The 26649-nt window shown below is 40.6% G+C and overlaps 1 protein-coding gene across 2 annotated transcripts in view; it reads right to left on the reverse strand.

The window, feature by feature from the left end:
* Nucleotides 1–338: 338 nt before the first annotated feature.
* Qrsl1 (glutaminyl-tRNA amidotransferase subunit QRSL1) overlaps nucleotides 339–26649 on the reverse strand; it is a 32977-nt gene continuing 6666 nt past the window's right edge. The window contains exons 2-11 of one of the 2 annotated variants that reach the window (XM_041653727.1): nucleotides 16274–16433; nucleotides 15471–15569; nucleotides 14332–14428; nucleotides 10137–10304; nucleotides 6830–7005; nucleotides 6637–6749; nucleotides 4249–4441; nucleotides 3419–3536; nucleotides 2539–2744; nucleotides 344–1419 (exon numbers count right to left, since the gene is read on the reverse strand). In XM_041653727.1, the coding sequence (XP_041509661.1) occupies nucleotides 1199–1419; nucleotides 2539–2744; nucleotides 3419–3536; nucleotides 4249–4441; nucleotides 6637–6749; nucleotides 6830–7005; nucleotides 10137–10304; nucleotides 14332–14428; nucleotides 15471–15569; nucleotides 16274–16433 (1551 nt within the window). In that variant the 3' untranslated portion in view covers nucleotides 344–1198. Of the gene's footprint in view, nucleotides 1420–2538; nucleotides 2745–3418; nucleotides 3537–4248; nucleotides 4442–6636; nucleotides 6750–6829; nucleotides 7006–10136; nucleotides 10305–14331; nucleotides 14429–15470; nucleotides 15570–16273; nucleotides 16434–26649 lie in introns of both variants that reach the window. The other variant, XM_041653728.1, reaches the window with a different exon arrangement.

Here is a 26649-nt window from a genome sequence, read left to right on the forward strand (position 1 = left end):
TGGAGGGCCAAATGTAATACAGTTTTCTTATATTTTCTTCTGTCAGGAATTCAGTTGAATTTGAGAGTACCAGCGAGCCTGGCACATAAGGTTTTACGTGCGATCAGACTGAACATCTGTGAGTGGGCGCATCCCCTGAGGAGGGAAAGTGCTAATGACAGCAACAGGCAGGGTGAATTCCAGACAGAGCAGTCGGGCTCTGCCTCAGTATTTTCTCACGTCCTTCACATTTATAAGCTTTTCTTACGAAGCAGATAAATTGATCACTGTAATTCAGGTTCCAACTTTCATTTATCAACAACATACACGTGTCAACCTAAAATGCCAGATTAACGTGAGGTGACAAGTGTCCTAGCGAAGACAGAGATGTTTAACCATGACACTCCAGAGGACATTTTTATTAGATGTTGTCTAAGTGGGACTCAAGAGGTCCAAACAGAGAACACTGATGAAGCCGGTCAAGAGTACGGAATCGCAGAGATCTTATGATGTCATCTCTGGCATCCTCACCAGGGTCTCCTCACACGTTCACACCGTGTGTCCCTTGGGCATTTGGAACCTTCCACCCTGAGATTAAGAGGGAGGTGATCCAGTGTGACCCGGAGCTGTGCTTGCTCTGAGAGAGGCGAGGTAAGGAGGAAGTCCTGTCATTTTACCTCTGTTTCCAGAGAAACAAAAGGAGCTGCAGCTTCGTGTGGTTCTGGGCCTAGCGGGCCACACTTCCTCCTATGCCCAGCGCTTTCGTCAGGGCAAGTCCTGTCTGCCTGCGTGCATTTCTCACACCGCTGAGGCCACTGCAGGACCCACTGCCTGTCAAAACCACACCAGTCACCTCGGGAGTCAGACATTTATTACTAAATTTAGTTTTACTCTAATTTCTGTTCTTCGTAATGAAAATTATGCAGAATGCATTGTTTTTATGACCTTGAATTTTTGTGTTGTAGTAAAATTCAATACTTGAATTTAACGTTATTTAATGAATGTATAAACATTACAATGAACATCACAGGGATTTGAAGAAGTGATTCCCAAGACAGACAGTGTCGACAGTGATCTAATCACAGGGCTGAGCAAGATCACTGGGCACTCTAGAGAACAGAGCCTCTTAAGAGTCAGGTGAACGGCATGATCTGGGGGAGGGAGGTTCAGTCCAATGGCAGAGGGCTTGCCTGGCAAGCCAGAGGCCCAGCGTTGATCACTATTGGGTTAGAGAAACAGAAGTTAACTTTCCATTTTCAAGAACCAACGAGCCATCATCCATGAGGTCTTGCAGCTGAATAACAGGAAACTGTACTTGTTTTTCAAACCATTTTGCAACTGTCAAAAGTTGCTGGTCACAAAATGCTCGTCCGATGAACTGCAGTCCTATTGGTAACCCTTGGTTTGAGAGGGCCACAGGGACACTCACTGCTGGTAAGCCTGAGGAAGAGAAAGAAGTCATCAACCGGTGAATCCTCTTTCCCTGTGCTTGTAGATAAAGACAGAATAAGGCTTAAACTATGATAGCTAGCTGCGGTGGCCCTTGCCTTGCCTTTAATCCCAGCACTCAGGAGGCAGAGGCATGTGTATCTGTGAGTTTGAGGCCAGCCTTGTTTATATAGTGAGTTCTAGGACAGACAGGTCTATGCAGATAAACCCCCTTCTCAAAAAAAAAAAAAAAAGCTGGGTGGTGGTAGCGATCTCTTTTAATCCCAGCACTTGGGAGGCAGGGGCAGGTGGATCTCTGTGAATTTGAGACCGTCCTGGTCTACAGAGTGAGTTCCACCTCTCCACCAATATCTGCCTCCAAGTTCCTGTCCTGCTTGAATTCCTGTTCTGAATTCCTCTGATGATGAACTGGGATGTGGAAGAGTAAGTCACTTTCCTCCCAGAGTTGTTTCAGTCATATTTCATTGCAGCAATGGAAACCCAAAATAAGACACACAAATTGCTTAGGGAATGATCTGGCAGCTATCTTTTCGTTTTCTTTTGGTTTGTGTGTGTGCACATGGATACATCAAGAAGACCTTGGCGCTGGTCCTTGCCTTCCATTGGATCTGAGTCGAGGGCTCTCGCTCACTACTGTGTATAAAAGTTACCTGGCCAGCTGACTTCCAGGAAGTCTCCTCCTGTCTCTACCTCCCATCCTGCTATGGGACCACTGGGACTACAGATACACGCTATTCCATCTGGCTTCATGTTGGTGATGGGGATTTCAACTCTGGTCTCTGGTCCCTGCTTATGTGGCAAGTGCTTTACCCCTGGGCCTCGTCCCCAGCCCTATGAGCTATCTTCCTAAGTAAACAACTTAGCTTCCTAAATTGTAAACAGCGATTGTAACTGCTTCCTGATGTAAGAAGTATGTGGTTTTCTGCTAAAAAATGTCTATTTAACCCAATTATAAAAATACCACATACTGCTTAAAAATGTGCATGTACAACACATACACATCCCCCTCAAGTGTTCTAGAAGGAAACAATCCTGCTAGAGCCTGAATTGAAGACCTGGGAGTCTGTCTAAACTTTGAAAAAAACCAAACCATCCTTAAGGAATCCTCACCTGCCATGTTTACAGCCTGTGTAAAAATATCATCCTGGGCACTCCGCGTCCTGTTGTCCTCTTTGATGAACTCCAAGTATGGCACTGCCTCAGTCAGGGTGGTGGGAGTTAGCAGGACATCCACACCAGAATCAAAAACATTCACGAAGTCCCTTAAAATGAGGCGCCTCACTTTCTGCGCTTTGACGAAATAATTCTCATAATTTCTGTGGAAAAATACAAAGCTATCTTAAAGACTTTTTTCTGTTTCTGTTTTGTTTTGTTCTCTTACATTAGACATATTAATGAGCCACTGGATCCACAGCTGTCCCATCAGGGACCACTAAGACTATTACTATTACATATTTACTTTGTGGGGAGGGAACAAGGAAGGAATGGGCAGAGGGCTGAGGACAAGCAGCCAGAGTCACTTCTCTCCTGCCACAGTGTGGATCTCAGGAATCAAACTCGAGTCATCAATCAGCCTAAAGTGCCTTTACTTACTGAGGCATCTTGCTAGCCAAGTGCTATTTTATTTTTTGAGACAGGGTCTTATTATATAGTATGGCTGGTCTAGAACTCACTATGTAGAGATCCTAGCTAGTGCTGGAATAAAGAGCTGGTGGGAAGCAGGTTCCATCATGGAAAGCACAGTGTTGCAGTTTGGTATTTTATGAATACCAGGAAGGCAGAGATAATTAAATGAAGGATGCTCAAGCACTATTAAAAGATTCCCTAGTAATAAGATTACAGGCATGCACTACCCAATATTGATGTTGGGCATCAAACCTGGGGCCTTAGACATCTGGGCAAGGACCCTGCTAGCTGAGTCAGTATATTTCTGGATATGAAAATTTTAAGGTTTCAAGAGTAGCAAAAATTCTTAAAGCAATTGTCTTACTCTTTTAATAAGAAAAAGTTTCCTGAGAGAATTCTTCCTCTCACCACGTCATTGAACCCTTCTTGTCTGGTTGCAGCATACATGGCTTCAGTGGACACATCAATGCCAGACCTGTGACCTAAGAACAAGAAGTAAACATTACTAGAAAAAGAATTAAAAGTTTGCCTCTAGTATGGATCTTAGAGAACTTTCCTGTCCAATTTCCTTTTCTTTATTTGCGTTGTGACTGACTGACCAGTTAATTATGGGACTTAACCATGGAGAGAAAAGGGCCATAAAAAGACTCTATCATCCATCCATCCATGTGCCCATCTATTCATCCACGCATCGATTAATCATCCATCCATGTATCCATCCATCCAACCATCCATTCATGCACCCATCATCTATCCATCGAACCACCTACCCACCCACCCATCCATCATCTATCCATCGAACCACCTACCCACCCACCCATCCATCTGCCCATCCATCCATCCATCCATCCATCCATCCATCCATCCATCATCTATTCACCCACCCATCCATCACCTATTCACCCACCCCCCCATCTATTCACCCACCCATCCATCCATTCATGCAAACTTTGATTGAGTTCACCTTGTAAGACATCAGATGAGATAGGCACACAAAGATAATCCCTTCAAGAATTTCCCTTCAGTCCCAAGAACAAAATGTAAGAAAGAACTGTGCTGAATATAAGTTCAATATTAAAATAATAAAAGGACAAAAAAATGATTTACTGATTTGCCTTCCTGAATCATTATAATAACCAGTATGTGAACCTTTCAAATGTCTGAGGTATCTTAACCACAAAGCAGCCAGCTCACCATATTGTAGCCCATCAAATCTTGCCATATTCGATGCCACTTCTGATGTGCACAGCACATGGTAGCAGACTATTGAGTAGCAGGTGTGTGGCAGGGAGACTTCAATCACTTTGGCACCCTCAGACTCAAAGAGGTCAGCAGCTTGGGACCAGAGAGACCGTATCTCACTCGACAGCTCTGGTACCAGATATTCCTTAGAGGAAAAACAAAACCAGGAAAGTCTATATAGACTCATAAATATCTGTATACGAAAATCGTTGGCAATCCACTACACTGAGACACTGCTAGTACCGCTGGTAGGTACCTAGAAAGGCTAGACTAGAAATGCTGATGAGCTGTGAGCACAGCACAGTACTGTAGCTGGGCATAGCAGTATAAAGCTGGGTGATTTGGTCGGGACTCGTATCTGTTAATTGTTTACTACATCTCAAATACTCTGCAGATATTTTTTAGAGGTTCTTTCAGTTTATGCTTTTTACACCTCATTACATAGGTATCATCATTCTTCATTTTATGGATGACAAGTATCGAGAATAGGAAAGTGAAGTAGCACTCCATCATGCCTACATGGGATCTAGGACTCAATGAGATTCACTTCTAAAGCTTTGGTCTATCCTGTCTTTTGTTTGTTTCTTTTTGTTTTGTTTTCCAAGACAAGGTTTTGCTGTAGTTTTGGAGCCTGTCCTGGAACTAGCTCTTGTAGACCAGGCTGGCCTCAAACTCACAGAGATCTATCTGCCTGTCTCTGCCTCCCGAGTGCTGGGATTAAAGGTGTGTGCCACCACCGTCCAGCTAATCTATCCTATCTTTTAAAGAAAGTACAGATCTTTAATAAAAGTCTTTTTAAAGTAGCAATTCTTTACAGTAGGGTGTCACCTGATAATGTCTGTGGATGTTTTGACTGTAGAGTTGTAGTGGTGAGGAATTTTATGGGACAGGGGTGGAGGCCAGGGATGCAAAAGATGATTTTCTACCACAGAACCTTCCAGAATAAAATATCAGTGATGCCAAAATTAAGAAGCCTCATTACTCGTTATTCCAAGTTGTTTTTCTAAAATGTATTTTAAAAATGTAGTAAATATTAATATATTGTCAGGTATATAATTGGCTAAGTTGGTACACACCTAGATTTCAGCACTTGAGAGAGAGAAGCAGGAGGGTCACTGAGGTGGAAGTCAGTCTGGGCTCAGCAGTTTGGAGCTCTTATTTCACTTGAGTTTAGTTGCCAGCCACATCTGTAACTCCAGCCCCAGGGATCTGATGTCTCTGGCCTTGTGGGCACTTGTACTATGTATATATATACACATGCTGATATACACACACACCTACATATAACTTAAAATAATAAAAGGTGTTGGAGAGATGGCTCAGCAGTGAAGAGCACTGAATGTCCTTCCAAAGGACACGAGTTCTACTCCCTTGTCTCCCTTGTCAGACAGCTCAAACCAACTGTAACTTCACCTCCAGGGCATCTGATGCCCTCTTATATCCTCCACAGGCACTAGGCCCACACACGGTACCAAACAAACATACAGGTAAAAAAATATCCATACATATATATAGCTTTTTAAAAAATAAATTAAAATTTAGATAAAAACTGACTAAACATAATCCCAGCACTTGGGAGGCAGAGGCAGGTGGATCTCTGTGAGTTCGAGACCAGCCTGGTCTACAAGAGCTAGTTCCAGGACAGGCTCCAAAACCACAGAGAAATCCTGTCTCGAAAAACCAAAAAAACAAACAAACAAACAAACAAAAAACCTGACAAAACATGCATACACAGACACAGACAACAGACGCATAGACACACACACACAGGTCTGTTTTTTAACTTTAAAAGTGTCAGTAATTTATTTCTTACATGTATAGATTATTTCTATTGTAATTGTATAGTCTAAATGGCAATAATAAAAATAAATGCAATAATATTTAATGAGACCTTACTAGAAAAGGTATGCCTATGTCTTTTACATCTGGGATCAGCAAACTGTAACTACAAGCAAGATGTAATAGTCATCCACTTTTAAAGAAATTTTATTGGTACACAGACATATTTTTTCATTTACATATCGCCTATGGCAGTCTTCACTTAAACAGCAGAGTTAAAAATCCCAGATTTAGGACCTACAAAGCCCCAAACAATATCACGTTCTTTCCAAGGAAAGTTTACAAGCTCTTTCTTTATAGGATAATTAAATTTAATCCCACAACTCTCAGGTCTGTATTTCTGTTGTCCTCTTCCACAAAGGGAGAAACTGGACTTAGGAAGAGATGTCACATAGCCAATAAAAGAGGGTACAGGGGTTCAAAACCAACCAGTCTCGCTCCTTAGTTGGTACTTTGCATTTGACTAGCCAGCTTTTCTGAAAAGCAATGAAAAGATGTTACCTTTGGAATTCCTATGCAGAGTCTGCTCACATCCACCTCACTGGGAATCCTGGATAGTTTAATAGGATCTTGTACTGTGGTGGAATCTTTGGGGTCATGTCCAGCCAGTATACCTGCAAGACGATATTCTTATGTGTGGCCAACATATCGTTTTACAGTGAGACTTTTGAATAATACGTAACCACAGAAATACCTAACACGATAGCTGTATCATCCACACATCTGGTGAAGATTCCTGGCACATCCATCGAGTTCACCAGGGGAATGAGGCCGTGACGGGAAACTAAGCCATAACTTGGCTTGAAACCAACAAGCCCACAGTGGGCAGCAGGGTTTCTGGTGGACCCTCCAGTATCTGATCCTAGAGCCCTGGGATTCAAAGAGAATTCTTTTTAGAGGAATGACACTCTCGAATTGCATTTGAAATCTACTATCTAAAAGTGTGCTTTCCCTAATTACATAGAGTAACCCATACTCATCTCAAAGGACTCATATGGTATAGAAAAGCACAAAGACCCCATAACAAACACAGTTAACATTTTGGCAGATCCAACCCTTCCTCTTGCCTCTGCTTCCTGAGAGCTGGAATTATGGGCATACACCACTATGCTTGGCCTTTCTTTTTAAAAAACTGTGTTTTTTTTTTCCTTTTTTGGAGAACATTTTGTAATTTTAAGTTTCCATCCTGATTTTGTTTGTTTATAATGACCTTTCGCTGCCATTAAAATTGTAAAAGTTGACCATATGTACAAATATTTTAAAATATGTCAAGTAACAATAGGCAGTATCTTTCACAAGCTGAACACTCTTTGCAGAAACCTGGACCCCAAGACTTTGCTCTCCCATTGAGAGTCATGGCTAGAGATGTATTCTAATTTGCACAGTGTTGTTTTCATCTGGAATGGTAACTTCTGCACACCTCTGTTGATAAACACCTTAACACATAAATTTCTGCACATGTTTGACGATTGCTTTAAGTGGCTGGCTTCTAAGAAAGAGGGTTAGTGAACACAAGGGCCTGTTTGCTGTTATAAATTCTTAACCTATATAATCAAATTACTTGTTGCAGATCAGATCAATTCATATATTTACTTCTAGTGAACTGGTTTTTAACATTTCAGTATCATTACTGTACTCAGTTTTTAAAATTTTGGTTAATCTGATTTAAAAAAATACTTCTTTTTTCCTTTTTTTGGATTTTCGAGAGCTTTTGGTTCCTGTCCTGGAACTAGCTCTTCTAGACTGGCCTCGAACTCACAAAGATCCGCCTGCCTCTGCCTCCCGAGTGCTGGGATTAAAGGCGTGCGCCACCAATGCCCGGCAAAAAATACTTCTTAAATATTCATTTTGAAAAACTTTTCATTATCCAACAATGTAAATGCTCATTTCATAGACCAGTCACTTAGAGAATATATTCTGTTCTTTTTTTTTTAAAAAAAAAGTAACATGGTTTAAGACAATATATTATGTAGTAGAAGAAACTAATTAAAACAAAAAACGTAACCTGAAGGACATCATGCTAAGTAAAGCAAGCCAGTCAAAGAAGACAAATGCAGAAAGCACATGCAGGAAGTACCCAGGGCAGTCAAACCCACAGACAGCAAGAAGGTTGCTTGAGACTGGGGGTGGGGGCGGTTAACGGGTACTGGCTTCAGTTTTACAAGATGAAAAAAAGTTTTGCAGATTAATTGCAAAATTACATATACATATTTTACCACAACTGAAATTTTAAATTATTTAAAAACAAAGCTGTTTGATAGTACATGCCTACTGCAAAATTTAAAGTATCATATCATTATATAATGTAGAAGTAAAAATTTACTTATTTTAGTACCCACAATAGCTCTGCTACACACTTTCATCTGGATTCCCCATGTATGACCAATGATTATTCCTAACAGGAGTTAGATACACTGTCCATAGCTTGTTTTCACTCAATGCACCTTGAGTAACTTTTGTATCATCCCACAGGGCCCTGTCTCATTCTTTCTATGTGGCTCAATCATACTCTAAGAATCTTCTCAACTTAAAAACTATAATAAGGCAAATAAATCAATGTAAGGGAGACAAAAGAAGACTACCTCACAGCTAGGAGACATTCAATCTGAAGTTACTTTTGGTTGGTGTGTCTACTGATTACACACACATATACAATCTACTGATTATACCGAAAGCAATGCTTTGGACTGAGTAACGCTCCTAATAATAATAAGCCACTTGCACGCTACAGAAAATGCGAATTGTATTTCGTTTCTCGCCAAGCCCACTTAACTACAAAATCAGTCTGCTGCTTTCATAGTTTTAAAAAGATCCTGTCTCTTATTAGCATTCACTGATGGCTGTGTAAAAGTAAAACCTACATCTCCTTAGGAATTATGTGTCAAAATGCCATCTTCTCAAAGTAGATTCAGAAAGATAACATTAAGGGGGATGTTGAGGGTAGGGAAAGTCACCTGATCCTGCACTTCTAACATGTCAGAACTCTCATTAATATTAATGCAATGCTATAACATTCCACAGATAAATGAAATGGCTCGGCTTCTTAACAAGATTTCAGCAATATGAAAAAAAGTCTGAGGAAACCACAGCACCATAGTTCTAAAATATGTAAATAAATTATTGGTTGCAATCCCTGTGAAAGAATGTAGTCTTAGTGGATAATTCAAGAGAGGGAAAATACATACATAATATATTACCGAGGAAACATCTGCGACTTACTTAAATTGAGACTGATAAAAGAAACCATTTTCACTATTCTTTAGGTGGTTAACAGTTTTTGGAGGGCCAGCAATGGTGGCAGAGGCCTAAAACCTCAGCACTTGGGAGCTAGGCAAGAGGATCAGGGGTTTGGGGCCATTGTCTGCTACACAAAGACTGAAGTCAAACTGGGTTGTAACTGAGACCACACTCAGATACCAGCTCTCTCTAGAAAAAGAAAGAGACGTCTTTAAAAATGGCACTTAAAACACGGCTGATGGGTTCTTACTGACGACCGACAGATCATCAGCCTAGGCTGAGAGCTCAGTGAAGTGGCAGGCACATTCAGCTGCAGATGTACGGAAACACTATTTAAATATCTTGTTGATAAATACTAAGGGGATGCTTTTTCTTTTAAATCACCAGCAGCAGCTCAGCAGCAGTGAGCTAAAGCACTGTCATTTGCACAGTGAACTGATGCTGCCAGTGAATAAAAAAATAAGATTCCTGAAGTCCACTCATGTTCAGTGTCTTATCTGGCAAGATCCATAAAGCCGTGTTTTTAAAGAACCAGAGACTACAGAAGAAACGGTAAAATGTTATTTTAAATTAAGTTTTGATGTACAAAGTTCACCTAGTGGCTAAAGCTGAGTATACTCAGACATCATTTTAAAACACCGTTGAGCACAAACAGTTCACCAAAAAGAAATACAAATACCAGGGTCTGCACTCCACGCTGCTGGGTTTAGCGCATAGTTGGACGTTTTGTATTTGGGTTTAAAGCACGGACAGGGGCATCTTACGCGAAGCACGTGAACGCTGCCACAGCGGCCGCACTGCCACCTGAGCTCCCTCCAGCTATCAGCCAATGGGAATCATCATGCTCATCATGTGGCCGCCTTTCTCTGTGTTGCTTTGAATAACTCCAGGGGTTTTTAACCGGTCCAAACACACCATCTGTGCTTCCAGATCTGAGATGGAGAGGCAAAGCAGTACCTTAGAAAAGCTTCATTTTATGTCCCCAGGGAAACTCACGGAGCTTTTCTTAACCCACTGTAGCTTGAGTTGGAAAAGGCGACACCACTCAGATGCAGCTCCCACTCAGGCCGCTAAGGAGCTGGCATGGGAAGCTGGCGGTGGAAATGAAGAAAATTACTAGCTAAGGGCAGACCCCTCCCAGCTATCATCCAAATCAGTTAACACGGACTTCTTTGTAGGTTATGGTCTACAAGAGCTAGTGCCAGGACAGGCTCCAAAACCACAGAGAAACCCTGTCTCGAAAAAAACCAAAAAAAAAAAAAAAAAAGATCTTTCAGTTGAAAGGATTCACAAACATTCAGACCATTAGGAAATCTTTCAAAGGACTCTCCCTCTTAATCAGAAGGTTCAAGAAAAGCATCAGGGATGGGGGTAGTTCACCCCTTCAGTCTTGGCACTGAGTTGGCCGAGGCAGGAAGGCATCTACGAATTCCAGGCAAGCCTGGGCTAGAGTGAAACCTGTCTCAAAAACCAAAACAACCCCTCTAAAACTAGGGATGAGGAGATGGTGCAGTGTGTAGGAGCACTTGTGCAAGCATGAGTCCTTAGTTGGAATTCCTAATACCCACATAAGACAACAGACACAGCCACAGGCCTGTCATCTCAGCATTTGGGGGAGGGTGGGCATAGACAGCAGCTCCCAAGCCGGCCTCAAGCTAGAGAGATCTGCCTGCCTCTGCCTCAGGCATGCACCAACACATTAACTACAGTCCTATATATTAACATAATAGCTCTTCCTCAGATTTATCTTTTGGAACATTTTCTTTTCATTTTGAAGTAGCATATTTCAAAAGTTCTTAATTTTATTCAAGACCAACCTACCAGTTTTTACTTTGTATTATTTGTGTCCTAGCAAAGAGATTTTTGCTAAGTAAAGGTCACAAATAATTTTAATAGGTTTTGCACATTGTATCATTTTGGCTTTTACATTCTTGAACTTCTCACTGTGGAACATTTTCATAGCATCTTTTTGTTTAATGAAAAAAAGTTTAACAGAGCGTTTCTTGATTTAGATTCACTACATACTTCCTTACTATTAGGTATAGGCTATGTTTTCCAGCTGACTCTCAAGGGTAATGGAGTGTCCTCAGACTCACACTGGGGACATACTAAATCTACCTTCTCCTCTTTGGCCATGTTAACTTTAATTGGCTGAGAAAAGAAAATATCCTAAAAATCCACATTCAGGTTTACTGCCGCGGATGAGCTCATTAAACATGTATCTACCAAGTACTAAGAGATGTCACAATTAACATGGTAGTCTAGGGCTCTGTTTCTAAAAACAGTAACTTTGACCAAACAAATATTATAAACGTAAAAAGAAATATAATGTGGAAAAGTCTAAAGTACTTTTGGTGAATGACTGAATATTTTCCTGCCCACTATCAGAAACAAGGCAAGACTACCCATTTTACATCTGTCCCCCTATTTTAATTATTTGTATATATGTTTATGTCTATGCACATGACTGCAGAATACCATGGAGGCCAGAAGTGGGTGTTGGATCGCCTGAAGCTGAGGTTACAGGTGTTTGTAAGTTACGCATCAGGTCATTACTGGGAGCTATACACTGGTCCTCTGCAAGAGCAGTAAGCACCCTTAACTCTCTACCTTCCCATTTTACACTTTTGCTTCAACACTGCACTGATGGTCTAAACTGGTTCAAAAAGGCAAAATGTAGATAAATAATAAGAGATAAAAAATAAAACTGTCTACACAAAATATTCCAAAGAATCATAAAGATCGATTAGAACTAACAAATGAACTTTAACAAGGTGATGGGCTAGGAGGTCAATATAGAAAAATCAATGATATTTTTATGCATTTGCTATAAATAATTAGAAATTAAAAAACTATAGCATAAAATAAGTCATGGACTAGAATGTGGCCCAGTGGCCTAAGCCACTTTTGTCGCCAAGCCTGACAACCTGTTCAGTCCCCAGTTATACATCTGGTGGGTGATGTGCCGTGTACTGTTGACACCATTGGGCGGCCTGCCCCTTTCTGAATGGAGACGAAGGAGGAGTGGATGGAGGAGAAGTGGGGGGGAGAACTTCAGTCAGAATGTAAACTAAATGAAAAAATTTAATTAGTAAGAAAACAGAAATCACATAAACTCTATAGAAGGTTTACATCAGAAAAGGTAAAAAATGTTGAGAGAAATGAGCAAAAATCTCAATTAGTACATACTCTTGGCATTTATGTATTAGAAGATATAGACAGAGGCCAGCTCAAAAGAAACTGTTAAAGCTTATGTGGAAAACAAACAGGGCTACAGTGCATTCAGTGACCTTAAAACATGACAGCAGTGTGAGCAGTGACTTCTAAAACAGGGCCGCAGTGTGTGCAGTGACTTCTAAAACAGGGCCGCAGTGTGTGCAGTGACTTCTAAAACAGGGCCGCAGTGTGCGCAGTGACATCTAAAACAGGGCTGCAGTGTGCGCAGTGACTTCTAAAACAGGGCTGCAGTGTGTGCAGTGACTTCTAAAACAGGGCCGCAGTGTGTGCAGTGACTTCTAAAACAGGGCCGCAGTGTGTGCAGTGACATCTAAAACAGGGCTGCAGTGTGCGCAGTGACTTCTAAAACAGGGCCGCAGTGTGTGCAGTGACTTCTAAAACAGGGCCGCAGTGTGTGCAGTGACTTCTAAAACAGGGCTGCAGTGCGCGCAGTGATTTTAAAAAGAACAAAGTGAGAAGATTCTTGCCACCACTGTCAAGACAGATCTTGACTCAAATTTACACGTGTGTGTTTGTAAAGAACAAGGACAAGCTTATCTCGTCTAAACAGCGGTGGGAGTAAAATGTCCATATGTAAAAAAGTGAATTACATTCACACTATATACAAAAAAACTTAAACAACATAGGTAACATATCTAAATGTAACAAAACTAGGAGAAAAACCTATCATTTTGGTCTGGATAAGGATTATGGAAGCATTAGTAGAGATCAACGTAAGAAGAAAAAGATGATCTGGACTTAATCAAAATTAAAAATTTCAACTCTTTGAAAAACACAGTATGTGGGTAACACTGATTATCAATGTGGTAGGACCTAGAATCAGCTAGGACACAGGTCCTGGGGCAAGGCGTCTCTAGCTGGGGTTAACAGAGGAACTGTGGGCAGCACATTTCTGAACCATCCCATGGGCCAGGCCCCTGACTAGTATAGAGTGCTGGCTGAGCAGGAGTCCTTGCCCTTGCTGCCTGACTGCACAGGTCATGTGATCTGAGCCTCAGGCTCCCGTTGCCATGTCTTTCCTGCCATAGACTCCCAAACGGTAGGCTGAAATAAGCCCTTTCCTTAGGGCGGTTTATCAGTTCTCTGTACTACAGCAAAGAGAAAAGTAACCAATACAGTCAGAAAGAAAAGATAAGCCAAAGACTTTGAGAACAGATTTGTAAACCCTTTGATAACAGACTTGGATCCAGAATACATGAAAGAACTCTTATAACTCAATAAATAAACCAGCTTACAAAAGATTTGGATCATACTTCACCAAAGATACACAAATGGCAAAATAAGCACACGAGAAGGCACTTAGTCATTATTTACCAGGGAACTACATTCTTAAAAATCCCAAACAATGTACCTACATCCTTGTTAGACAACAGATGAGCTTACCCAGGGACTATGACTCTGATGTCACAGTCCCCACGAACCGACTAGACACTTGGCTTGGCAGTTGAGGACTTGTGGAGCCGGTTCTCAGCACCACACAGGGAGGCTCTCAACTGCCTACACCTCCAGCTCAAGGGATGCAGTAGCCTCTTCCGGCCTCCACTGGCATCTTCATGTGCCATTTACTTACACAGACACACAAATAAACAAACACAACAAAAATAGACTTAAAAAAAAAAAGAATCCTTAAGAAGTGACCTTGCTACTTTTAGGTATCTAAGTGCAGTGAAATTAAAGGCATAGATGTTAAATAAAAAGAGAGGAAAACTTCATTTTACCTACCCCATAGCAAACTCATCTAAATTTGTTTTCCCCATGAGTAGAGCACCCTGATCCAACAACTTCTGAACTACCGTGGCATTGTAAGGTGGTATATAACCTGGAAAAATAATGTTTTTATTATATGAGAGAAAATAGCAAATAGGAAGCACAATTTTAGAATTTAATTAAGTAATTACTATCGGAGTATAAATTATTCTTAAACTAAATAGCAAACTGTACTTTCTTCTACAAGTTAATTTTTCTTCTGCTGACTGTCCATCCAAAGATACTCATTACATCATTCACTATTTTTCCAATCTGAAAACACTGAGTACTATAAAATGTTGGATGGTAAGATAGACCTAATTCATCTGACAATAATTCCTTATCATTATGCTCAAAAGCTCTTTTTCTTCTTCTTAGATAATGTTATGTCACACAGCAATTTATGAATTTTGGTTATAAAGGGGCCTGTGCACATAGGAGGCGGAGGCAAGAGGGTCTCTGTGATTTCAAGGCCAGTCCAGGTAACAGCAAACTCGGGCCGGCAGGGCTACATGGTGAGACCTTGTCCCAACAACAACAGCAACGACAACAACAGCACCCCACCCACAGACTGGAAAAAAAAAAAAAACACAACCACAGATTAAAAAAAAAAAAACACAACCAAAAATCCCTCTAGCTTATATTCCAAACCACACTCTAGCCCACATAATGAAGAGGACTCATTTGTACTTTTAGTGGAAGCATTCTGAGTACCTTTTCTTTTTTCACTTATCTTTCCTACTAGGAGCCATATATTTTGATAAAACATTCTTGTTTTCAAACTGACAGATTAAAGAATAAAACTAGGGATTACTACACAGCTCCAAGAGAACTGGTGAGCAAGTACTGAGGAATTAATTCTCAGTGTCCACAGGAGTAATACCAGCCAGTACCAAGTCCTCCCGAAAGGGTCCTAAATTTCATAAGCATTATTCATTCATAATGCTGGCCAACACCTAAGTTAATTCTGCACACAGTGAAGGGGCAATATTCTACCCTAATTCCCACAGAGCTGTAATTTATCTCAGGTTATCTTGAAGCTTCAGTATTTTATCTTTAAGCTGAAAAACACTCATTTTTATGAAAGTACTGATGTTGTAATCATTAAACTTTACCTTTTAGCATGTTTGATGCACATGTTGTCTCAATGCCAGCTGTGCTGAAGTTGTCTTTTACGGCAACGGGAATTCCATCTAAATCTCCAAGTGACTGACCTGCATTCAAAAGCCACAAAGGGGGTTGGTGGTGGAAAGATGGCTCAGTAGGTAAGAGTCCGTGTTCACATGAGGCTGAGTTCTGATCCCAGTACCCACACCAAAGCTGCGGACGGCTACAAGGCTTACTTTTATTTATTTATTTATTTATTTATTTATTTATTTATTTTTTTCAAAGACAGGGTTTCTCTGTGTAACAGCCCTGGCTATTTGGCTATCCAGGAACTCTCTTTGTAGACCAGGTTGGCCTTGAGCTTACAGAGATCCACCTGCTTCTGCCTTTACGTGTGGGAATAAAGGTGTGCTCGACCACTGCCTGGCATGTGTCTTATTCTTATGCCGGCCTGTAACCCCAGTGTTGTGAGGGGTGAAGACAGGATGTCACTCTGGCTTGCTGACCTCCAGCCTATCTTCAGGTTCAGCAGAAGACTTGAGGGAATAAAGTGGAGAGTGACAGACATGGGTACCTTCCCCCCACCCTACAGAGAACCCCAGAAGAACCAAACTCCAGAAATCAAGTTTACACTGGAAATTATTATAGAGAGGCACAATACAGCATTTACATTAAATACTCAGGACAAGTTCTTTAAACAAGGGATTGTATCAAGTTTAAAGTTTTACTTACTGAAAGACATTGCTACACCCAGTTAAACTGTTCCTCTTGAGAGAGCAATGAAATAGAACTGAACACAATTTACACCGACCTTGTTTGTATCTTCTCTCTGATTCTTCAGCTTGTTTTAAGGCTACCTCTTCTGATACAGTAATGTAGGCATTTAAATACTTGGTTTTCTTGATGAGGGAGAGACATTTCTTGCAGAGCTCTGTTGGTGTAACTTGGCCCTGTTTCAGTGCTGCAGAAACCTACAGTAGAGACAATTATCTCTTTACAGACTATACAAGTCCAAATCCTGAACTGAGGGAGCCATAAACAATACAGGGTGGAAACAAACTGCACAAGCGAGGCTTGCCTCAGAACCAGAGAAGCTATGTTTGAGCAGGGCGGTGAGCAAAGAGCAGTACTCACCAGCTGGACGATGGGAATGGTGGGGAGCAATCTTCCCCTTAGTGGACTAATTTTGTTTCTAAGTTAGACTTAGGAAAACAACAATAGTTTAGGCGCGCCATGTAGGCTTCAGGCAGTTGAGCCCAGCCTGGGTAGAGGACGGGTAGGGGAGAACAGGTTCAGGAGTAGCTTACTGTAACCATAGAAGTATACAGTGAAAAAAGAGAAGCACTTTATGGCACTGAAAAAGATCTTTATATTTACTGAGGACTTCAGATAAGACACACTAGGTGTTCAAAAAAAATGCAGAGACATATGATATACATCCACACATATATCTTCTATAAACTCAGGGTTTCTTTTTTTTTGTGCATTAAGAAGGCTGGTGGACAAAGGGTTAAAATAAAATGCATGAGAAGCAGGGCTGCAGGGATGACTCAGCGGTTAAAAGCTCATACTGCTTTTGCAGAAGACTCAAGTTTGGTTGCCAACATCCATCTCAGATGGCTCAAGACCAACTGTCACTCCAGGTCTGGGGAAGCCAACTCCTTTGTCCTTCCAAGCACCTGCACACATGCACACATGCGCGCTCGCACACACTCTCATGCACACGCATACACACACACACACACACCACCAACAACTACAATAAAAATATATTCTTTATGCAGAGAAGTGACCAGCACCTACTGTTTAGCGGTGAGACCTGAGATGCAGTGTGATTATTTGCCGCGTCCTGAATAAGAATAGGTACTTGCTGATTAGACAAGGACAGTTAACAAGAAGTCAAAGATGCTACCAGGCTTTCTTTGGAGATAATATGCAAAGATAGCTCCGTTGTTCACCTGTTATGTGAGTTCAGGGACAAGAGGGTCTGGAAGGGAGTAATTCTTTTTTTTTTTTTTTTTTTTTTTTTTAATATTTTTATGGTTTATTTAACTTATTTGATGTGCATTGGTGTGAAGTGTCAGATCCCCTGGAACTGATCTTCAGAGAGTTGTGAGCTGCCATGTGGGTGCTGGGAATTGAACCCGGGTCCTCTGGAAGAGCAGTCAGTGCTCTTAACCACTGAGCCATCTCTCCAGCCCCTGGAAGGGAGTAATTCTTGATGAGTGTTTTTACCAAGAGCCAGGCACTGTTGGTTTACCAGTCTCATCGATTCATTAGCAAGTGAGGCATTATTAACGGTCTTGGACAAATGAAGAAACTGAACCTCTGAAGCTGTCATTTGCCCAAAGCCACACAAGAGATTGTTGTTAAACCTCCATATATTAGGAATATTGCTTAAGATGAGCCTCTCCACCAATCAGACCAAATTAAAGATGTCCACGTTTAATGCAGTGCTTCCAGGTGGCCCTAGAAAGCATGGCGAGGGGAAGGGGGCAGGGAAGACCCAGTGAAACCTGGAGACTATGGGTTCCTTTTCTGGGCAGCAGCCTAAATAGCCTGTGGGAGTGGTCCTGACTCTCCCTGGGGAGGGGTCAGTGCTTGGGGGACTTTCCTGGAGGTGGAGTCTGGACCAAGGCAACTCCCAGGGGGAGGGGACTTGAAATGGAGCTTCCTGCTCCACTGGCACTCTAAGAATGGGTGCCAGGAGCAGGAGTGACATTTTCACTCAAACATCCCAGACTTCTTGGATATAGGGGTGTCAGAGGGCTGGGGTCTCACTTTTGACCAAACATCTATGGTATGTAATATTTTTTTTATTGATAAGATTAATTAGAATAACACTTCAACAGTACAGGAAAGGGTGACAGTATACTCTCCTTACCACTTCAACATCTACTCTCACGGAAAAGAGTCTGTTCTCCATGTTGACTGTATTCTTATGTCTTAAATGTAAGCAACAGGAGTTTGCACTTATGGGAAGGGTCTGCAAACGATCTGCTTTTGGCTACATATCATCAAAGCAATGGCATTCTTAGGGCTGAGCGCTGTGGAAAAACTATGGGGAAAAGGTTTAGAAGTCCCTGATGCTCATGGACAAGCACAAGACCCTTTACAAAGGAGGCTACGGGACTAGTCCTGGGATGGGTTGGGCAGCTAGGCATACCTTAAGGAAGAAACTAAGTGATAAGAGGTCTGTTGCACTGTTTAAATTAAATATAATGCTTCAGAAGGAAGGAGCTGGAGAGTAGTGAAAGATGACAGTTTGTTCTAATACTATGGAGAATGGGAGGAGAGAGGACAGTGAACACCTAGGACAAGCAGACACTCAAACCCAGAGACAGACAAGTACAGGCAGGCTTCTCCCAAGGTAAAGCTATACCAGTGAGGACTTGTGCCTTTCTGCTCCCTTGGTTAGCCTTCTAAGACATTAAGCTGCTTTCTGAGTTAACAGTTGGTATGAGAATAAATGTAGGCACCACAATCAGTCAGAAAGGGCGGGTGTCTAGGTGCACTGACTTGCAGGAGTGCTGCTTTTCATTTCGGCCATTTTTAGGGACTCCTAATTTGAGAAAATCAGCAAAGAAAATTGGAAAAGAGAAGTGAGACCAAAGATGCTAATTAGACAGAATGGGCTGAGTGTAAAGTATAATATGCAAATTAGACAGCTCTCCTGGGACAAAAGTGTGGCACTACATCTAAATATAAAACAACGTTAACTTAAAACACTGTCACTAAAAGTATCCTCTCCTGAAACTTCTTTGCTAATGGCCAGTGGGCTTCCCATCTTTGCTCCTACTATCTTGTATTAGAGAGTCTACTGGGAGGAAGGGGTAGGCACATGTTCTCTTGGTCCTCCATGGCTCTATCCCATTCTCTCAAAAACCTCAGGCCATCTGAAGCCCGCGTCTCTCTTGTGTTGATCCACAGTCTGGCTGGCACCACCTATCACTTCTGGCAGTTTTAGTGCTGACATCACTGTCATCTTCGTTGCTACTACTGGTTCACCTCCAACTTCAAGTTCACAGCTGGGTTTGATGGCTCATGTCTGTAATCCTAGCATTTGGGAGGGAGAAGCAAGAGGGTTAGAAATTTAAGGTTAGCTTCAACTAGGTAGTAAGTATGGAACCAGCCTGGGATAGAGGAGAGCCTGTCTCAAAAACAAAGCAAACAAAACCAACCAAACCAAAACAAACAAACAAATGCAGTGGGAGCTCCTTCAGCCAATAGCCTTTAAGATACCGGCCCACTTGGGCGTGGTCTCTTATACTATAAATGTAGTTGTAAAGCCTGCACTCACTCTCTTGCTTCTGGCTCTCACTTCTGGCTGCTAGACTCTGTTCCTGTTTCCCATTCGTGCAGAGGACTGTGATCTAGGACAGTGATCTGTGAGTCTCCACTAAATAAATAACATAATTTTGAACTAGTGTGGGATATTTTGTATCTTCCGCCATCATCTGACACCCAAACATGGGGACCAGTCCACACTTTTTGGAATCTGTCTGCCAGCTGCATGGTGCGTTGGGCACTGACTCTCTTGCCTACTACTTTAGCCAGCCCTTAGACACAGCAGGCTGTTGCCTGGTGCTTCCCAGTTCACAACCCACATGCCAGTCCACACACTGCTGCCTGCGATCCCCACGGTGCACACAGTCTGCAATTTGTACTGATAGAAAAATTTAAGTTTTCTCTTTATCCTGGGCCCCAACTCTCAAAGTCATTTGATCACTTTATTAACTGTTCTTAATTTGTTAAACAAAGCATTTTTTCAGTACCTAGGTAAGCAACACATGCTGTTCACTACTGCTAGCGGCTCTTGGCCACATTGTTGCAACTGTGACACCTGCTGGCCGATAACAATCATTACACCTACTCTAAGTCATTGTAATTACTTTATGACAGGTAGGATCTGAAAAACTACAAAAAATGACTGATAACATCCAGAAGTTCAATAATTATTTTGCTTATATTATGGAAGGTATTGTGTAAAACTTACACTATTTTCCTTCCTATTATTTGATTCTAGGAATTAGCTTTGTTTTCGATATTATCTCACTAAAAATAGTACAATACTACAGAGAGGGATAGCATCAATTTGAATCTAACTGTCAGAATCTGTTGAAAAGTTATTATATGTCCAAGGATGAGACATTATCTTTACTGAACAAGTTGGAATCCTCAGTGAGGACATTAAAACAGAACACTGGACAGGAGATTCAGACATTAAAAAAAAGCAGTAGTAAAAAGATTTGAAAAGACTGAGGAATTTATTGAAATTGATGAGCAGGGACAGAGGTGCAAGGACAGGATTTAGCCTCATCAGTATGTGCCAGACCTCTGGATGACTTACACAGAGTTTCAACTGCATATCCAGTAATTTACATAGAAAGATCACCTGACACAAAGTACCCCAAGGTAGTCAAAGACTATGCATGGGAACCATTACGTATGAGTGATCTAAAAGAAATAAAAACAAGCAATAGTTACTTATGAGCTACAATCACCATTTGTCAGGGAAATGGTGAAAATGTGGGCTTCAAGCACTAAGGCCACTCCACACATTTGGCTTCAATTAATCTCAGCAGTCCTAGATATGGACCTCAGCTGTTTTGGAAGTGTCACTGGACAGAAGATGCAAAAATTTTAGAGCAAGAGGGGAAAGCAAAAGGATTTGAGACTTCCCAAGATGTAGAAAAAAGGTACGGGCAGGCCTGCTTTTTGTCCTGCCCAGCTCCTGCATGGCTAGCTTTATACCCGAAATAACAACACACAAACTGTATTCATATAAACACTGCCTGGCCCATTATATCTAGCCTCTTTTTGGCTAACTCTCATATCTTGCTTAACCCATTTCTAATAATCTGTCAATCACCACGAGATGGTGTCTTACCAGGAAAGATTCAGCATGTCTGACCTGGCAGCTGGCTCCATCGTGTCTGCCCTGGAGAGGAGAAGCATGGCGTCTGGCTGACTTCTCTTCTTCCCAGCATTCTGTTCTGTCTACTCCACCTACCTAATTTTATGACCTATCAGGCCAAGCAGTTTTCTTTATTGATTAACCATTGAAACAACAGATTGACAAATGACCTTCCCACATCACCAAGATCAAATTCTTCATGATCCTCAGGAACAGGCTCACTAAAACGAACACACCTTGTCCCTATGCAGCATAGCAGCTTTAAATGCATGGGGCAGGATTCAGGAACCAGGAAAGAGGACTGAGTCATATATGAGGGTTAAACAGGGCCAGAGAGAACCCTTTACTGACTTCTTACAAAGATTAACTAAGGCTATACAATTGGGAGTGACAGACCCTGAAGCTAGACGTGTACTAATTGAATCTTTGACTTGTGAAAATGCCAAATTAGAATGTAAGAAGATCCTTGGGCCTTTAAAGGTTAGATCAGTGCCCATAGATGAATGGATCTTGCATACAATGAATGTTGAAACATTTGACTATAGTACTGAAGCTTGGGTAGAAGAAGTGATTTCCAGAGGTATGAGGAGACACCAAAATACCAAATGTTTTATAATTGTGGAAGAATAGAACATCTAAGAAGGGACTGTAGACAAGGAATTCCTAGGAATAATGTCTCCTCTAGGAATAGCAAGAATAGGAGGACTCAGCCTTCTGGTCTATGTAGGAGGTGTGGCAAAGGCTGACATTGTACTAATGAATGTAGGTCGACAACAGACAGACAAAGCAACCCAATATCACTGGGAAACTCCTTGGGGGGCCTCTCACAGGCCCCAATGTCAAACAAGGCCCAGTCATTCCCAGTCACTGTGGAGAACAAGTCTCACCAGGAAAATGAAACAATCCAGTGCCTCCTGGAAAAACCATACCATGCTGGATGATGGAATAGACCCGGAAGATAAGTCAAAAACTTCAGTAGGAAATAGAAAATGTTTATTTTGGTAGACTTCTATAAATGATCAAAGACCAAAGCTAAGAGTGTATATAAATGGGATTGTAATTGAGGGACTACTAGACACAGGTACGGATGTAACTATCATTACTCCAGAATCTTGGCATCCAGATTGGCCTCTTCAAAAAGCAGATATTCAATTCCTAGGAATTGGAGCCCTATCTCAAGTAAAACAAACCATGAGGTGGGTTAAATGCATAGGGCCAGAAGGACAGAAAGGAAGGCTGATGCCATATGTAGCTAATATTGCAGTGAATTTATGAGGCTGTGACCTATTACAGCAATGGAATACCCAGTTAGCATTTCTTCAGTCCCCAAAACTCATGTTTCTGGGAAGGATATTATGAAACATTACAAAAAAAAATCATCAGCCATTCAGGATGTACAAGAATACAAATCAACTAGCAAACCTTCAGAGGCACTAATAGCCTTGCCTTTAAACCCATATGGGTTAAACAATGGCCTTTAATGAAAGACAAACTGCAGGCTTTAGAACAGCTGGTACAAGAGCAGCTAGATGCTCACCATATTGAACAATCAACCAGCCCTTGGAATTCTCCTGTATTTGTTGTTAAAAAGAAATCTGGAAAATGGAGAATGGTGACAGATTTAAGAGCTGACAGGTTATCCAACCTATGGGCCCTCTACAGTCTGGAATTCCTCTGCCTTCTTTATTACCAAAAGAATAGCCTCTTGTTGTAAGAGAGAGGGGCCCCTTATTCCGTCCCACCCAAAATTACACAGAAACTGTATTCATTTAAAACACTGCCTGGGCCATTAGCTCTAGCCTCTTATTGGTTAACTCTCACATCTTGATCTAACACATATCTAATAATCTGTGTGGCACCATGAGGTCGTGGCTTACCAGGAAAGATTCTAACCTATGTCCATCTCGGGCTGGAGCTTCATGGTGGCAGCTCTCTCTGACTCTGCCTTCTTTCTCCCAGCATTCAGTTCTGTCTACTCCGCCCACCTAAGGACTGCCCTATCAAAAGGCCAAGGTAGTCTCTTTATTCAACCAATGAAAGCAACACATAGAAAGGACCTCTTACACCAGCCTCTTATAGTTATTGATTTAAAAGATTGTTTCACTATACCTTTACAAGAAAAGGATAGAGAAAAAACTGTTTCATAGTGCTTACTTATAATAATTCTCAGCCTATTAAGAGATACCAGTGGACTGTCGTTCCGAGGGAATGCTCAATAGTCCCACCCTGTGCCAATACTTTGTAAATCAGCCATTGGAAATAAGCAATTTCCTAAGTCTATAATTTTCCATTACATGGATGACATTTTGTTATTTAACGCAAATGCAGATACTTTACAAATAATGTTTAAAGAAGTAAAAAAAAGTTTTACGTAAATGGAGATTACAAATTGCTCCTGAAAAAACACAAAGAGGAGATTCTGTCAATTACCTAGGTTACAAAATAGGTTTACAGAAAATTAAAACACAAAAGGCACAAATTAGGAGAGACCAATTGCGGACTCTTAATGACTTTCAAAGATTGTTAGGAGATATTTCCAGTCTATGACTTGTTGTTGGGATAAGGCCTGACCTAATAGTTCATTTAAACAAAACCTTAGATGGTGACAAAGACTTAACTAGTCCCAGAGAATTAACAGCTGACACGGAAAAAGAATTGATGATCATGGAAGAAAAATTACAAGAGGCACATGTAGATAAAGAGAATCCAAATCTTAACTGTATTCTAGTCATATTGCCTTCCAGAATTTCCCCTACAGGAATTTTAATGCAGAGGGAAGATATTATCTTAGAATGGATCTTTTTTTAATCACATAAACCAAGTGAAAAATTTAAAACTTATGTGGAAAAAGTCTCTGAATTAATTATAAAAAGAAAATTGAGACTTCATCAACTAGCAGATATAGAGCCAGAAAGATTATAGTTCCTTTTACTGCTGTTGAAATTAAAATATTATGGGAAGACAATGAACCACGACAAAGAGCTTGTGCTAATTTTTGAGAGAAATTAATATAACATTATTTCAAAAGTAATAGAATTAACCTTATAAAGAGAACTACTTGGATTCTTCCCCAAATGGTATGTCATACACCAGTAACTAGAGCCTGTACATTTTATACAGATGCAAATAAGGAAGGCAGGTTACAAATCAGAAGAATTAAGTACGGTGGAACAAAGCCCTTACAATTCTGTCCAAAAGGAAGAATTATATGCTATTCTCATGGTACTACGGGATTTTAAAGAACCTCTCAATATAGTTAATGATTTGCAAGATGCAGAATGAGTTGTCTTGCATATTGAAACTGTTGAATTTATACCAGATGATACAGAATTGACTCCATTATTCATATAGGTTCAAGATATAATCAGGAATAGGCTTTGTCCCATATACACAACACACATTTGATCCCATATGGGTCTGCCAGGTCCTCTAGAATAAGGTAATGTAGAAATTGATTGATTATTGATTGGAAGTCTGCTGAAGGCCTCAGAATTTCATAAGAAACATCATGTCAATAGCAAACGTTTAAAGAATGAGTTTTCTATTACATGGTAACAAGCTATGGTGATTATAAAGCGATATCCTACTTGCTCATTCTATAACCAAATACCATTACCAGCATGGGGTAACCCAAAGGGTACTCAAAGGAATGAGATCTGGCAGATGGATGTGTTCCACTTTACAGAATTTGGAAAATTAAAATATGTACACCACACCATTGACACTTATTCAGGTATTCAATGGGCAACTGCCTTGAACTCAGAAAAGGTTGATTCAGTAATCACACATTTATTAGAAGTTATGGCCATCATGGGAATACCTGTACAAATAAAGACAGACAATGGTCCAGCATATGTGTCTAAGAAAATGAAACAGTTTTGTTTTTTTTTTTTGCTTATTATAATAGAAAGGATATTGCAGGTATACCAAACAATCCTACAGGTCAGGCAATTATAGAAAGATCAAATCAAACTATAAAGGATATGCTAAACAAACAGGAAGGGATAGCAAATACCCCCAGAAATAGATTGCTTAATGCTTTATTAACCTTGAATGTTCTTAATGTCAATGAGAAAGGAATAACAGCAGCAGAGAGACATTGGATAGTAGAAAAACTTCCGAATAAAATTAGCCAGTATATTTCAAGGATCCTAAAGAAAAAAACATTGCCCACATGACAGCAGAAAGCAGTTCTAGAAAGCAACATCCCCTCTTCCAAAAAAGTTTGTTCTCATGGTTAGAGACACCATTTAGGGTTGATTATTACTCGCATAGGGTTGGGGATTTGGGTGGAAATTATGTAGGCCTCAAGATATCAAAAAAAAGGGAAGATTGAATGGGATAATAGGTAATTTAGTGTGAACTTACCAACACAAATAATAATAATATGAGTAATAGAGTGAATACTTGTGAGCTATTATTTATGGACAACTTACATTGGTATAATTTCTTGTGTATTGATACAAGTTCAAATTATATTTGTTAATTCTGTTTACAATATTTGTATACCCATGCAAAGTTATTTTGTCACATTGTATGTATGCATGTTTCTACCTCTGTTTAAGACATTTTGTATACTGATACAATTTTAGAATACATTTACCATATTGCATTATATATCTCTACCTCTGATTAAGAAATTTATACATTGTTTACATTTTGATGTCACTGTCCTCTTATACTGCACAGTTGTTTAAAGACTGTTTAATATTCTGATATGAAGCCTTAATCTTTAAGTTATATAGATATTAAGTATTATACGTTAATAGCCATTCATGTTTGTTATATTTTTAGTCAGACTAATTAGGTTCTTTAGATACATAGAGATTGTATTCTGCATAGATAGGTTACCTTCAACCACTTCAAAGATCTGCAGAACATGGCATTTAAATAATTTAGAATCCTGTTGATGTGTGACACAATTGCTCACGGCAGCAGCGATCTATTCCCGAAAGAGTGTTGAGCACCAAGGACACTCCATTTGGAGTTTGTCTTCTTCTTGGTACAACTTGCCCTTGGGCAAGAAACTGCCATACCTCGACCACTGACAAAGTGCACGATGTCTGAACTGGGCAAGCAGGATACAAGAAAAAAGACTGCCAAATCTTGCCAAGCCTTGGTAATATGGTTTTGAAAAATTCCCTGCCTTTGAAAATGGTCTCTTAGTTACTCTAGGCCTTAGCCAAAGTTGGTTGCTTCAACATTGCAAATGAGACTTTGGGTGATTGCTTGGGCGCCAGTTGTCTCTGTCATCTACTGCACATTTTTGG

The sequence above is a fragment of the Microtus oregoni genome, unplaced genomic scaffold (genome assembly GCF_018167655.1).
Source record: "Microtus oregoni isolate MIOR12 unplaced genomic scaffold, Mior012 000006F_ref0000085, whole genome shotgun sequence".
Classification (NCBI taxonomy): Eukaryota; Metazoa; Chordata; class Mammalia; order Rodentia; family Cricetidae; genus Microtus; species Microtus oregoni.